This window comes from Gracilinanus agilis, chromosome 3, assembly GCF_016433145.1.
Source record: "Gracilinanus agilis isolate LMUSP501 chromosome 3, AgileGrace, whole genome shotgun sequence".
Classification (NCBI taxonomy): Eukaryota; Metazoa; Chordata; class Mammalia; order Didelphimorphia; family Didelphidae; genus Gracilinanus; species Gracilinanus agilis.
In genome coordinates, this window is record NC_058132.1 from 30,400,947 (window position 1) to 30,417,281 (window position 16,335).

A 16,335-nucleotide genomic window follows, 5' to 3' on the forward strand; every position below is an offset into this window, starting at 1 on the left:
TTAATACGTTCACAGTCGAAGTTGCCAGAGGGCTGGTTCTGCTCTTCTCTTCCTTCTCCTCCTCCTCCTCCTTCTTCAGTGCCAGGATCCAAGTTGGGGTGTCATCACACTGGTCCCCCCCCAATGCTGACCCTTCCTTTGTGAAGCTCAAGGCTTGTACGCACATCTGGAGTAACATCCGGGTTTCTACTCGTCCGGCCCAAGGTCCTTTCAATCATCTCACAGTCTAAGGGTTCTTGGTTGGAGCGGAACCCGTCCGGTTTGGTTGTGAGACCACGTGAGCCTATCCTCGAGTAGAACAAGCTCCAGGTTCAGGGAGGAGAGAAGAGAGAAGCGAGAGACAGTTCAGGAGGACATTGTTTTCTCTCCTTGCGTCTCTGAGGTGTCCCCTCCAAAGTTCCAGACTGTGCCAGGCTTGCAAATCAGGGCAGCATCTTCATACCCATGGATGACCCATCTGGACCTTGTCCTCTGCCGTCTTCTCCCCCCATTCCTCCTCTGGGAAAGGGCAGTTGCCGATATCATCAGGGGGCCCGGGCCCCAGGGGCAAGATGGGTTCTAGGGGGAGAGAGAGAAGAAAGGGTGAGTTCTAGGTGTCACTACAAGGCTTGCTTGAGGCAAGGGGGCATGGGGACCTTTTTACTACTGGAGGCCAGGTAGACCAGGATTCTAGTGGAAGACAGAGACCTGGAAGGGTCTTCCAGATTCCAGACTGTTGGGTTTTCTTGGGGAGGAGCTCCTGGGGAAACTGAGGCCCAGTACCCAGTCCAAAACTGGGGGTGAAAGTGAGGAGGGCCTTAGCTAAAGGGTGGTATCCCTCACTGGGGGTTTTGGAGACAGTTGAGGTGCCACCTCCCCACTCCCCCGCTTCTAGCAGGACTGACCTCTGTCTTTGGTGGAGGGCTCCCCTTTCACCGGCCAGATGTGGAGGACCAGGTGGACAAAGACAATCAGGGTGATAACAATAGTTAAGCCTGTGAGGATGGCCATGGGGACGCTGTAGGAACTGAAGAAACCTGCAGGGGCAAAGCTCGTGAGACTCTTGAGTTCGGGCCGTCCGGTGGTGGGCAGCGCAGAGAGAGGGACGCAGAGAAGCAACCAACCCACCCCTGCAGCCAGATCAGGCATCGGGACGGAGCCTGAGGTTCCCTGGATGGAGGGAACCCCCCCAGGCCAACATTCCCTGCGTCTCCTTCTTTTACCCCTTGCCTTCTGGCTTGGAATTGACCCCAAGTATCGGTTCCAGGAAGGGCTACGAAACTGGGCTTAAGCGGCCTGTTGAGGGTCACCCGGCTAGGAAGTGTCTGAGGTGAAATTCAAACTCCAGACCTCCAGATCTAGCAGCTGCCCCTGAAAACTCCCTCTATCAATGCAGGTGCCCCCTGTGCAACTCAGAGTCCAGGAGGATTCATTATCTGGAAGATCACTAAGAGGTTACGTGATTTATTTGCCCAGGATCTCAGGCAGTGGGTATCCTTGGCTAGACTCGATTCCAGACCTCCTCTGCTCTAAGGCCAGCTCTATCCATCACACCAATAATGCGGATAACTCCGAACATAGTCTCTTACTTAAAAAAATAAAAAATCACCCTATCTCCTTAGGATAAAACCCAGGCTCTCTCGGCCCCACGTTTAAAATCCTTCCAGGCAGTTAGGTGGCTCAGTGGATACAGAGCCAAACCTGAAGTTGAGAGGTCCTGGGTTCAAATCTGATCTCAGACACTTCCTAGCTGTGTGACCCTGGGCAAGTCACTTCACCCCCATTGTCTAGCCCCTCCCGCTCTTCTGCTTTGCAACCAATACTTAGTACGGATTCTCAGACAGAAGGTAAGGAGTAAAAAAAATCCTCCTCAATAGGGCTGCTCCCACCTCCCTTCCCAGGCTCATTTTGGGTCATTTCCCGTCACTCTATTTCCATGGAACTGGTTCCTACGTTTCCCCCTACACAATACTTCCCCTGGCCAGGTGCCTTTGGCTCGGATGGTCTCCCACACCCACAATGCTCCCCTCTTCACCGCTGGGGTACTCAGCTTCCTCCAGTGCCCAGCTCAGACGCCACTTCCTACAGAAAGTCCTCTATCCCCCCCCAAGTATTTAGGATAACTTTCTAAATATTTTACTTTGTTTTCCCTGTAAACAATTGCATCTTTCCCTCCCCCTGGCAGGAGAATGTGAGCTCCGGGAGGGCAGAGCCCATTTCATTTTCTACAGGTCCCCAGTGCCCAGCCCAGTTGCCCGGCACACAGTAGGTGCTTAATAAATGCTGGGTGGGTTGAATTATTCAATGCCAAGGGTTTACATGTAGGGCCACGCTGGGACCAAAGAGGCTGCCGTCCTGAAGTGATGTGTGTGGGGGGGGGAAGAGAGGAGAGGGAGAGGGGGAAGGCTCCAAAAGTACCTGGTCCTGGGGCTGGAGCCAAGCCGCACAGCACATTATGGGTTCTGTTCCCTGGACGGACAGTGAGAAATCCACTCCTGGAGCAGCTGCAACCCAGACACAAAGAGAGAGGACGCCTGGCTGAGACCAGCCGGGGGGATTCTAGCCCCATTTCCACAGGGAAGCTACAGGGCATCCCCTCAGCCTCCGCCATGGGCTGGACGCCCTCAACCCCAACATGCCATCCATCCCAAAGAGCAGAAACTAAGTATATGTTTGGGAAACCCCACTTCTGCGGATGGATGAGGGGCTATCTGGGGAGTCCCCACCTCCTCCCCTAGGACTCGGGCTTCCTCAGCTTCTGACCGCCCCCTCATTGAGCAAGAGCTACATTTGGGGTAACCTCAGCCAGCAGAACCTGAGTCTGCCAGGAGCCAAGTCCTCTTTCTTTTGGAGAGGCTGGGGCAACAGCCACAAAGTCTCTGGCTCCCAAGCCCCAACCCCAGAGCTACCCAGCTCAAGTGGGGAAGTGTTGTCTCCCAGATTAGAATGGAAGCCTCTTGAGGGCAGGGACCATATTTTTGCCTTTGTGGTCTCCTCAGGGCTTAGCACAGTGCCTGGCATATATAGTAGGTGCTTAATAAATGCATGCTGACTGCTTGGGGGAGTTTGCATAAAGCTGCTAGAAGCATTCAGTCCCTAGCTTGTCTCAAGTATGTGCTAGGGCTGGTCTGGACAACCAACTGCCAGGGCCTTCTTTAGATCTTTGTCCATCCCTCGCCCTCAACTTACTCGGTCCAGGGCAGACAGTTGCCATCGATGCCATCTGAGTAGGTTCCATCTTCACAGTCTTTGCAAATGAAGTCAAATAGGAATTCCCCTAGGGAAAGAACGAGGGATGGATGATTGAGAAGGGCAGCAGAGCAGGAAGAGGATGAAAAGTCAGAAACTGGGGGAGGCTGGCTGGCCTCCTCCTAAAGAGCGGACAGATCCCACTTTGTTCAGGCAAGCCTTCCATGACAACGGAGGACATGCTTCTACGGCCATGACCACCACTGGAAAAGCAGAGCCCATCTTATATATTATGTCTATTCTATACAATACAGATCTTGTATTTTATATACACTAGACATTGTGCATATTACACATACTAGATATTGTGCATATTACATACAATATACATTGTGTATATTACACACACTAGATATTATGTATATTCTATACAATGTATATCATGCATATTACATGCATTTGACATTGTGCATGTTATGTATACTAGATGATATGTATATTACATACAATATACATCATATATTATACATGCTAGATATGTATATTCTATACAATATGCATTATGTTTATTAAATATGCTAGACATTGTTTATATTTCATACAATATACATAGTGTATATTCTATACACTACATGCTGTATATATTATATATAATAATCATGTATATTACATGCACTAGATATTATGTATATTCTATACAATGCATATCATGTATATTACAGAAACTAGATAGTGTGTATATTACATACAATATACATCATCTATATTACAAACACTAGATATTATGTATATTGCATATGATATGCATTTTTTATATTACATATGCTTGGTGTGTATATTTCATACAATATACAGCTTATTTATTGCATACATTAGATGCTGTGTATATTATCTATAATAATCATGTATATTATATACACTAGATATTATGTTTGTTCTATACAATGCATATCATGCATATTACATGCATTTGGCATTGTATATATTATGTATACTAGATGTGTATATTACATACAATATACATCATATATATTGTACATGCTACATATGTATATTCTATACAATATGCATTATGTATATTACATATGCTAGACATTGTTTATATTTCATACAAGATACGTTGTGTAAATTACATATACTACATGCTGTATATATTATATATAATAATCATTGTGTATATTACATACACTAGATATTATATATATTCTATACAATGCATATCATGTATATTACAGACACTAGACATTGTGTATATTATATACAATATACATCATGAATATTATAGAAACTAGATAGTGTGTATATTACATACAATATACATCATGTATATCACAAACACTAGATATTATGTATATTGCATATGATATGTATTTTGTATATTACATATGCTTAGTGTGTATATTTCATACAATATACAGCTTATTTATTTTATTAATTATTTAAATTATTATATTAATTATAAATTATATAATTATAAATTATTATATTGTTATATTAAATTATTTATTTATTGCATACATTCGATGCTGTGTATATTATATATAATAATCATCATGGATATTATACACACTAGATATCTGTGTTCTATACAATATATATCATGTATGTTACATACACTTGACATTGTGTGTATTCTATACAATATGCAACATGCATATTATATATACCAGATATTGTGTAATATATATCTGACATATATAATGTTATATCTATAAGAGATATATAATGACATATATACATACATACATACATACATACATACATATAAACATATGGTGTCTGATTATTACTGCCCCAAACATGGCCATTTCACCACTTTCCTACACTTTTAAGCTGTTGGCACTGTCCAAAGCAGATAATCTCCATGTTCCCAGATCGACCCCTTCTATTCATCCTCACAGACACCAGCCCAATTCAAGTTCCTCTCATCTCTCTCCTGGGCACAGCTTCATATTATATGCTCCCTGTTTCCAGTCTCTCTTCTCTCTAATGCATCCTCCTCAGTTGCCTAAATATTCTCCCTCAAGAGCAGATCTGTTCAAGTCACTGCTTTGTTCAAAAACCTTCAGTCACTCCCCATGACTCTGGGGATAAAGTTGAAAGGCTTCTGCTTGGTCTGCCTCCCACCTCGGCTTATAATACGTTACTTCCCCTCGCACACACTATACTCCAATCAAATTACCCTGCCTGCTTCACATGTTTCCCTCAACTGCATTCATGCCTTTTGGACTGTCTCTCGTGCCTAGAGTGAACTCTTTCCTCCTCTTTCCCTCTCCAGTCTCCCTCAAAGCTCAGCCCAATCATCACCAGAGACTTTTCTGATTCCCTCAGTTGCTAATGGCTTTCCCCATCCCCCCCAAAACCCTTATTATATTGAATTTACTTTACATATATATATTGAGGTTTTTATTTCCCACTTACATACATGTCTCTCCAATTAGAATGTAAATTCTTTGGGGGTAGATTGGTGACTCAGTGAGAGCCAGGCCTGGAGACTGGAGGTCCTGGGTTCAAATCTGACCTCAGACACTTCCTAGCTATGTAACCCTGGACAAGTCACTTAACCCTCATTGCCTAGCCCTTACCACTCTTCTACATTGGAATGCATACATAGTATTCATTCTAGGATGGAAGGCAAGAGCTGTTTTTTTTACGTAAATTCCTTAATGGAAGGAATGGCTTTGGTTTTTGGCCTTGTATTCTTGATCCCCATAGCACAATGCTTGTATACAGTTAGTGCTTGCTAAATGCTTGTTGGTGGATTATTTCTGTCTGGCTTCTATTTGTCTAAGTTGTTGAGGTCCCTTGAAGACCATCTCAACTGAGGCAGCTACAAGTTAATGTCATTGACCTTCACCCAAGCTTTCACCACTGCAGGACAATCCTCTTATTCACTTTTGACTGAGTTCCACAACTCAATTTAATAAACATTTATTATTATTATTATTATTTATTATTATGCTAGGTACTAGAGATACAAAGTCACCCAGTCCCTGGCCTCAAGAACTTCTATTCTACTCAGGAAAATAATCATGTACAGATAAATAAATAAAATCAGGAGGGAAAGAGGATGGAGAATGGAGGTCCCTATCGGAGGAGACATTTGAGTTGAATCTTAATAGAAGCTAGGGACTGTAAGGGATAGAGGGAGGAAAGAATGTATTCCAGGTGAGAAGGCACAGCAAAGACAAAGTCCCAGAGGTGGGAGATGGCACAATAATTTGTGGGGAAAGCCAGTGTGGCTGGAACACAGGCTATGGGAAGGGGAGTCATATAATACAGTTCTGGAAAAGTATGAGACAGCTAGGTGTCTCAGTGGATACAGAGATAAACCTGGAGACAGAAGGTCCTAAGTTCAAATCTGGCCTCGGATATTTCCTAGATGTGTGACCCTGGGCAAGTCACTTTAGCCCTAATTGTCTAACCCTTACTGATCTTCTGCCTTGAAACTGATATTTAGTATCACTTCTAAGGCAGAAGGTAAGAGTTATTTTTTTTTAATTTAGGAAAAAAATGTAAAGGAAAGTAGGCGGAGGTCAAATTATGGAAGCCTGGGAAGTTTGCATTTTATGCTAAAGGCAGTAGAGAACTACTGGAATTTTTTGAATTAAAGTAGTGACAGAGTCAGGTTTGCATCTGAGGACATATTAATTTGGGGGCTGTGTGGAGAGTATTCCCAGAGTCTAGAGAGAGGGCGAGAACAAAAAACGAGAGAAGAAGTCATGTGAATAGAGTAGGGGATGGATACAAAAGGTGCTGAGGAAGGAGAATGGACCGGAATTGCCAGCTGATTGTCAGGAGGCTGAGCAAAGGAGAGTGAAGAGACTCCAAGGGAGTGGATCTTGGGGACTGAAAAAATGTGGAACCAGCCATCAGTCACTCAGTCCCTAACTGTGCTTTCTACGTGCCAGACAACAGAAGAAGGAATCCAGAGGAGAAATATGATGCACATATTAAGCCTGATTGAATTTGGGAAGCGTTCATGTACCAGACACTGGCGATAGGAAGTAAGCTTCTGGCACATCCAAGCAGCTAGTCAGTAATGGGGATTTGGGACTCAGGAGAGAGATGAGACTAGATCAACACAGAATATTAGACTACAGAGAATATATGATGTAGACTACTAGAATGGATGGGCCATGTTATACAGAATATTGAAATAGATTGGCAGAGAAAACTAGAATATGGAATTTATGATATCACAGGGTTGGAGGGACCATATTAAATTCTAAATACGTGTTTTAAAAGCTATATGCACAGCCATTCTGGCTGGCAATTTGGAATCATGCTCAAAGGACTATAAAAGAATGCCTGCCCTTTGATCCAGCCATACCATTGCTGGGTGTGTACCCCAAAGAAGTCATAGATAAACAGACTTGCACGAAAATATTTATAGCTGCGCTTTTTGTGGTGGCAACAAATTGGAAAAGGAGGGGATGTCCTTCAATTGGGGAATGGCTGAACAAACTGTGGTATATGCGGGTGATGGAATACTATTGTGCTAAAAGGAATAATAAACTGGAGGAGTTCCAGGCGAATTGGAGAGACCTCCGGGAACTGATGCAGAGCGAAAGGAGCAGAGCCAGAAGAACATTGTACACAGAGACTGATACAATGTGGTAAAATCGAATGTAATGGACTTCTGTACCAGCAGCAATGCAATGACCCAGGACAATTCTGAGGGATTTATAGTAAAGACGCTACCCACATTCAAAGGAAGAACTGCAGGAGAGGAAACATATAAGAAAAGCAACTGCTTGAACGCATGGGTCAGGGTGGACATGATTGAGGGTGTGGACTTGAAACTACCACATCAATAGAACTATCAACAATTTGGAAATAGGTCTTGATCAAGGACACATGACAAAACCAGTGGAAATGTGCATCGGCCATGGGTGGGGGAAGTGCAGGGGGCGAAGGGGAAAGGTGGAGCATGAATCATGTAACCATGTTAAAAATGAATATTAATAAATGTTTAAAAAAAGCTATATGCAAAGAAGACTGACAATTTCATACATGCTCCTCTTTTTCTGTTCTTTGAATGGGGAAATATTCACGTTTGTTCGTGTTTATCAACTTCACAGTAATAAAAGAGAAATTTAAAAAAAAATGTTCAAATCTCAATGTATGGTGATGTAAGTAGGACAAGTATGATTTTATAGACCAGGAAATTGTGGCTCAGGGAGGTTACACAGATCCTCCAAAGTCGTTTATCACAAATAAGTTTATCATTTATTGTTAAATAAGTCATTTATAACTACACGAGTTATTTGTAATATTGTTTAGAGTCAAAATAAAAGGATAAGGGGGCAACTGGGTGGCTCAGTGGATGGAGAGTCAGGCCCAGAGGTGGGAGGTCCTGGGTTCAAATCTGGCCTCAAGACACTTCCTAGTTGTGTGACCCTGGGAAAGTCACTTCGCCCCCATGGCCTAGCCCTCACCACTCTTCTGCCTTGGAACCAATACCCAATATTGATTCCAAGACCGAAAGTAAGGGTTTAAAATAATAAAATAAGAGGATAAGATTTTTTTTAAGAAAAAAGATATGTGATATGGAATATTCAAATAGATTGGTATAGACTTAGAATGTATAGAATATATTACAGAAGATTAGAATATATAATAAAAATATTAAACTACATAGAACATTTGAAAAGATTTGAATAGAATTTGTAGAATATATTGCATGGAATATTAGAATAGACTAGTACAGATATTAGAATATATAGAATATATCATATGGAATAGCAGAATAGATTTTATAGAATATTAAAATCTACAGAATATGTGTCAGAATATGAGGATAGATTGATATAAAATATCAGATCATAAAGGCATAGATTATAATAGGTTGAGATAGACTATTTAGAATATATGACATAGGCTATTAGAATAGATTGATATAGAGCAGTGATGGACAAACTACGGCCCACAGGCCAGATGCAGCCCCCTGAAATGTTCTATCCAGTCCTATGACATTATTCCTGATCTGATGAATACAAAACAATGAAATTTCAAAAGAGTTGCCTTAGAAACAGACTGACAGATGAGTATTTCCTTTCCTTTGGCCCCCTCTTTAAAAAGTTTGCCCCTCACTAATATAGAGCATTAGAATGTACTTAATATGTGGCATAGAATATTATAATATAGGACATTAGAATAGATGTATATAGACTTGAAATATAAAATAGAGGCTATTAGAATATATGATGTAGATCATTCAAACTGATTATCCATAATATTAGAATATATACAATATATTATATAGAATATAAAATATGTTATTCTATGTATTACAATATAGAGAATATTATATTAAAATTGATTGAGGGGGCAGCTGGGTAGCTCAGTGGAGTGAGAGTCACACCTAGAGACAGGAGGTCCTGGGTTCAAATCTGGCCTCAGACACTTCCCAGCTGTGTGACCCTGGGCAAGTCACTTGACCCCCATTGCCCACCCTTACCACTCTTCCACCTATGAGACAATACAACGAAGTACAAGGGTTTAAAAAAAAATAAAAAAAAATTGATTGATAAATAATATTATAAGATGTCGCATATCTTAATAGCTTTGAATAGAATTTGTAGGATACATGGCATAGAATATTAGAATAAATTATATATGTTATTAGGATAAACTATCTGATATCAATATTAGCAAATATATACTATGAGACTATAGATAATATTGGGATAGATTGATATAACATGTCAAATATATGATAATGAATATATTAATAGCCATTAATAGAATTTAAAGAATATTGGAAAATATTGACATGAAATATTAGAATAGAATATATTACATAGAATATTAAAATCAATTGATAGACTATATTAGAATGTAGAATATTATCTCAAATATTAGAAAGTATTTACATACAATATTAGAATATATTATATGGAATATTAGAATAGGTTGGTGTAGAATATTGTGAAGAACATGGGCTATAGAATAATGGAATAGATTGCTATAGAATAGAGAATATATTGTATGGCATATTAGAAGAATTTGTGTATAATATTAGAATATATCGAATATATGATATAGATTATTGTTATCTTTTTGTCGTGGGAACCATTTGCATGAAGAAGGTCCATGACACCAGCGGTGCTGACGAGACGGCTCCAGGTACACATCTCCCTGCTGCTTCTGCTTGGTCCATCAGGATGGGTTTTCCTACCTCTGGTCTTCCTCCAACCCAACTGAGTCTCTGTATTTCTGCCCACAGAATCCTCCCAACCCACAGTTCTAGCCATATGGCTGCCCTGCTCAGTCTTTCAAAGGCTCTCCAATGCCCAGCAAATAATGCAGAACTTCCTGACCCTGGCATTCAAGACCCTCCACAATCTGGCTTGAACCAGTCAAACCTAATCACACTCATCTCTCTCTCACCTCCTCCAAGCTCTAACCCCTCTGTATCACTCCCGTCCCATGTCCTTCACCAGCCTTCTCCCACCCCCATACTTTTATTCTAGCATCCTCTTTAGCTGAAGCAGTCTCCTCTGGCCTCTCCTCCCCCCATGGTCGCTCATTTAAATCCCTTCCTGCCTTTAAGGCTCAACTCAGCTGCTACCTCCTCCAGGAAGTCTTCTTAGATCCCTCCTCCACCCTCACCCAAAAGTGCTGGCTTTTCTTTATCACTTTCTCCCACACATATATACTTGCCTCCCTGCCCCTTCCTTGATGCACAACCTTCCCCCAGTAGATTGTCAGCCTGGGCTGTTTTTCAATCATTGCCTCCCCAGGGCCCATCCCAGTGCCTTGGAGTCAGCAACCACTGATGAGGTACCCCCTGTGTGGCAGGGACTATAAGGATGACACAAAGACAAAAGTAAGTAAGAATGCAGTCCCTGACGGGAGCTCACATTCTTTGGTGGAGAAGACCTGTGTGGTGGGCCGTATCGGGAAGAACCATCACTGGATTTAAATCAGGAGGGTCCATCTACTATTCTCCCCTCACTCTGCTTACCCTCCACTGCAGACAGAGAAAACCCACCTAGAATGAAGGCTTGTGGGTAAATGAACTTTGGTTGTCTGTGCTTCTAGAGTGATGGGCTTAGTTCAGATCTTGGCTCTATCACTTCCTGACTGTGTGACCCTGGCAAGTGTCTGGTCCTCCTTTTCCTCACGCGTAGAACTAGGAAGCCTCCCACTCTCTAGATTCTTGACAACCTTGCCCATTTGCTGTTCTCTGACCTCAACCTTCCATCTCCTGCCTCCATGCCTTTGCAAAGGCTGTCCCTCATGCTTGGTTTATATTCCCTCTCTTCACTTCTACCTCTTGGTTAGGGTCTACTTCCTGTTGGAAGTCTTACCCAGCCCCTTCTTGCTTCTCAAATAGTGATCGATTGACTTATCTGCCCATGTGTTCTAGCCACCTGGAGAAGGTGAGCTCCTTAAAATGAGGGACTTAGTTTACATGGTGCCTTGTACATAGTCGGAGCTTAATAAATGTTGAACTTAAAGTCTCTTCCATCTCTAAATCAAAGAATCTATAATTCTAAGTATATGGTAGGTAATTTGAGGAAGGGAAGAGCCTGGAAATTGGCTGGGGAAGGGAGCAGTGATGGAGAGGTTAAGGAATCAAGGAAAACTGCAAGAAGGGGTGGCTTCACCTGAGCTGAGCTCGAGAGGTAGAGAAGAGAGAGTGTAGACCAGGATCCAAGGATCTGGCGCTTAGATCTAGAAGGACCTCAGAGGCTGCCTGGTCCAATTCCTTAATTTTACAGAGGGGAAAACTAAGGGAAAACAAGACTGTGGAGTTTTTGATCGAGGTCACACAGGATTTGAACCCTGGCCCTCCAGAGGCAATGCCCTTTCCATCGTACCACACTGTCTCCTTAATGGAGGAGAGCATGCATAAATATGTAGACTTAGGGGATGGAGCCCTGAATTCTGGAATAGGAAGCTAACCTAATTTGTCTGGGATAGAGGGTTTGGGCCAGAACATAATAAACAAAGCTGCAAAGGCTAGTCCGGGTCAGGTTGTAAAGGGCCTCCCAGGGGTGCTTAATAATTGCTAACATGTAAAGCCCATGAGAGTTTTGTTGTTGTGTCCCTAGAGCTTGGCACAGTGCCAGTATAAAGCAGGCACTTCCTAAATGCTCACTGATTCCTTGAGTTGCACTGGCTTGGGCACCCACTCTTAGCTGGCTTCTTTCCAGCAGCTTTCCCTTTATCACCTCTTGGCCAGCTCCCGCATCATCCCCCCGAGCTCCCACGCACATGTGTGGGCAGAAGCTGCTGACCTAGCCCCAAAGCAGAAAGTGGAGAGCAGAGGGCCAATCTGGCTGCCTCTGCCCAGAGCCAGGTCCTCCAGAGGGGCAATGCCACGCCCTGGTGCTCACCTCTGATATGGACCTGTTGGCCAGGAGAGCATGGGTGCTTCTTGCAGTCTTTACATTCAGACTTAGTGCAGTACTCTCCAGGGATGGCGCAGGTGCAGTCCTTCAGCTGGTGAGGTGGGCATGCCTTGGTACCTGGGAGCCAAAGCACAAGGTGTTAGAGAGAACCTCCAGGGCAAGACCAGCCCCTTCTTAGACCCAGGGGGTCAGACACCTTGGAGACAGCTGTGACCCAAGTCAGAGAGAGACTCACAAGATGTTGTCACTGGGTCATAGGATCAGAGATTCAGAGCTGGGAGACTCAAGACCCAACCCCTTCATTCTACAGATGGGGAAACTGAGGCTTAGAAGGGGGAAGGGTCTGCTCAGAAGGAACCTTCAAGACCCAATCCCCCCATTCTACAGATGGGGAAACTGAGGCTTAGCTCAGAAGGAATCTTCAAGATTCAACCCCCTCATTCTACAGATGGAGAAACTGAGGCTTAGAAGTGGGAAGTGTCTGCTCAGAAGGAACCTTAAAGACCCAAGCCCCTCATTCTACAGATGGGGAAACTGAGGCTTAGAAGGGGGAAGTGTCTGCTCAGAAGGAACCTTCAAGACCCAAGCCCCTCATTCTACAGATGGGGAAACTGAGGCTTAGCTCAGAAGGAACCTTCAACACCCAACCCCCTCATTCTACAGATGGGGAAACTGAGGCTTAGAAGGGACAAGTGTCTGCTCACGGCTACACCGCTGGTAAATGTCTGAAGTGAAATCTGAGCCTGGGTCTGCTTGAACCCAAATCTAATACCATACACTCTAGCATGTTGCCTCTCACAGTGGGACCTCAGAAGCCATCCAAGCAAACCTGAATGGGATGGGGAAACCCTTCCACAATCCCATTCCCCTGGACTGTCAAGAAGTCATCTAGCTTCATTGAGGCTGAATCAGGATCAATCCAGAAGCATTTATAGGGGGCAGCTGGGTGGCTCAGAAATTGAGAACCAGGTCTAGAGACAGGAGGTCCTAGGTTCAAATCTCACCCCAGACACTTCTAGCTACATGACCCTGGGCAAATCACTTCAGCCCCACTGCCTAGCCCTCACCACTCTTCTACCTCAGAACCAATGCACAGTATTGATTCTAAGATGGAAAGAATTTTTTAAAAAGAAGCATTCGTCACTCCCAAAATCGTATGTGGTGTTTTAAGGTAAGGAAAGCCCTTTACAAACTATAGCAGTCTTATTTATTAAATCACTGGCCTTGCGCCAGGTACTGTGATACAGAGAAGGGCAAAGACAGTTCCTGCCCTCGAGATCACATTCTAGAAGGTGAGAGGAGAGCATGGGAATAAATAACAAAAACAAAGATATCTACAACGTGCGTGCAGACTAGCTAGACCATCACTTTCTCAAGGAGGGCTCCAGCCTCCACCACCTCCCCAGACAATCCATTCTACTTGTGGACAGCTCCCTCGGTCCCTGGCCCCTCCCCAGACATACACATGGCCTCCACAGGTCCTGGCTCTGCCCTGCCCTCTGGGGCCAAGCTGAATAAGCCTAACTCTTCCTCTATAAGACAGTTTTTCAAATAGATGAACACAGTTATCATGTCTCCTCCAGGCTCATTTTCCCACTTTCCAGGTCGGTTAATCTTTTCAGGCTGGCTGGCATCGTGAAGAGAGGATGAGCCTTGGAGTCAGGAGCTCACAGGTTCAATCCTGTCTCGGTCATATCCTAAAGCGGGCTAAGTGACCCTAGGTAAGTCATTCACCTCTTGGTGCTCCTAGGAAACTCTAAAACTCTGTTTGACGCTCTCCACATTCAGAGGAAGAACTGTGGGAGCGGAAACCCAGAAGAAAAACAACTGCTTGATCGCATGGTTCGATGGGGATATGATTGGGGATGTAGACTCTATACGACTACCCTAGTGCAAATATCAATAATATGGAAATAGGTCTTGATCAATGACACATGTAAAACCCAGTGGAATTGCTCATTGGTTACAGGAGGGGGGGGGGGGGAGAACATGAATCTTGTAACCAGGGGAAAATATCCTTAATTAATTAATTAAAATCTTCAAAGATAAAAAAATAAAAATAAAAAATAAAACTGATGCTGAATCAACTACCTAGAGTGAGTTTACCCAACAAAAGTTCCCCCCCCCAATGAAATGTCATTTCTAGATGTCTCCCCTCTAGATGGCATCCCCCAAACTCACTTTAATAGCCACCCACCCGCCATCTTTCCCCTGAGCAGGGCTTCCCCCTAGACAGCTCACACCTTGGATGAATGCCAACATACCCCACAGACAGAAACCAGAGTGGGAGCCCTCCCTCAGGGCACCACCACGCCCAGCCTGGTGCCTCCAATGCAGCTGGAGCCAGTGAGCTGTCCAGGAGACCTCCAGCCCAAACTCTGATCAAGACCACTAGTGCATGCCCTGGTTCTGACCCTCAGGAGAGGCTTCCTGTAAGAGGAGGCATCCCTGCATTGCCTGTGGGCTGGCCTTGACAATTCAATTCAACAAGTTTATATTAAGCACTCACTATACTATATACACACCGGGACATCGAGGTGGTACAGTGCTGGGCCTGGAGACGAGAAAACCTGAGTTCAAATCCAGCCTCAGACACTTCCCAGCTCTGTGACCCTGGGCAAGTCACTTAACCCTGTTGGCCTCAGTTTCCTCATCTGTCAGATTAGCTGGAGAAGGAAATGTCGGACACTCTAGTAGCCTTGCCAAGAAAAACGCCAAATGGGATCACAAAGAGTCAGACACGACTGAAACGACCGAATAAAGACACTCCACGCACGCCAAGCCCTGAAGCGATGAAGAGCCCCTTCCAAGGCCAGCGCCGACTCCAACCCAAGGGGCGACATGAGGGAGTCCCACATCTAGGAATGTGGGTGGGGGAGAATTAGCGCCCGGGGCACCGGGGTATCTTGAGTCTGGCCAAGGAGAAGGGCCCCCAGGAGCTGGGGAGGAAAGGGGGGGGAAGCCCACCGCAGCTCTCTCCCCAGCACCGCGGCGCTCCCTCTCCTCCGCGCCCCCGCAGTCTCTCTGCCCACCGTCCGCTCTCAGGTGACAGAGCCCCCTCCCAGGGCGCGTTCTCACTCACGCACGCAGCCCTCGAGTGAGGCACAGCCTCCCGCTTCCCCTCCCTTCCTTACTCGAGTTACACTGGCTGCTGCAGCAGCGCCAGACGCTGTCGTCGTGGTGCAGGGTCTGGCCGGGGCCGCAGCGCACGGACGGAGAGGGATCCAGCCCCTGGCCCCGCGGGCAGAGGAGGAGAACGCCCCACCAAGTGCCCATAATCCAGAAGGTCCCCACAACCATGGCGAGCCAACGAGCCACAGGACGAGTGCTGCCTGCTCGCCCGCCCCGGAGCCCGGGGGGCCTATTTGAGGTGTCAGGGGGCGGCCCTTACGCCCCACGCCTCTGCGCCTCGCCCAGCCCCGAGCCGGGAAGGGGGTGGGGGGCGGGCCCAGCCGGGGAGGGCGAGAATCTGGTCTCTCGGTTTATGAAGCCGGAGCCTCGCGAGCCAGGTGGTATGCAGCCCGGGGTCATTAAGCCCCTCTAACGGTGTTCAGGCCCTGGGCTGGGTGCGGGAGAGGGGCCCCATGCCCCGGAGCCCTCCTTCCTCTAAAAAACCGTAACGCTGGCCTCCTTCCAGGGGCAGATACGAGACCCTCCACTTCCGCCTCTGAGCCTTTTCCTCTGGCTGCCCCCAAGCCTCCTCCTCTCTGCCTTTTGGCTTCCTTCAAGTCCTGGCTGAAGTCCCCCTCCCAGAAGCCCTCAGTGCTGATGCCTTTCCCCCGCCGCTGACCACCCCCCAGTT

At 45.2% G+C, this 16,335-nt stretch overlaps 1 protein-coding gene across 1 annotated transcript; it reads right to left on the bottom strand.

Annotated features, from left to right (window-relative positions):
* Positions 1-436: 436 nt before the first annotated feature.
* On the bottom strand, positions 437-15,833 carry TNFRSF18 (TNF receptor superfamily member 18). The gene is made up of 4 exons (XM_044668628.1): positions 15,668-15,833; positions 12,519-12,650; positions 885-1,016; positions 437-558 (listed from the first exon to the last, which is right to left on the bottom strand). The coding sequence occupies exons 1-4, from the start codon at positions 15,831-15,833 to the stop codon at positions 437-439; spliced, it is 552 nt and encodes a 183-aa protein (XP_044524563.1).
* Positions 15,834-16,335: the final 502 nt, after the last annotated feature.

Excerpts from the sequence above, each read along its gene's own strand:
- TNFRSF18 (XM_044668628.1), bottom strand. The coding sequence starts at position 15,833 with ATGGTTGTGGGGACCTTCTGGATTATGGGCACTTGGTGGGGCGTTCTC. Across the intron at positions 12,651-15,667 it reads CAGCAGCCAGTGTAACTCGA|GTACCAAGGCATGCCCACCT; the intron begins GTAAGGAAGGGA and ends TTTGGCTCCCAG. Across the intron at positions 1,017-12,518 it reads CCAACAGGTCCATATCAGAG|GTTTCTTCAGTTCCTACAGC; the intron begins GTGAGCACCAGG and ends TTGCCCCTGCAG.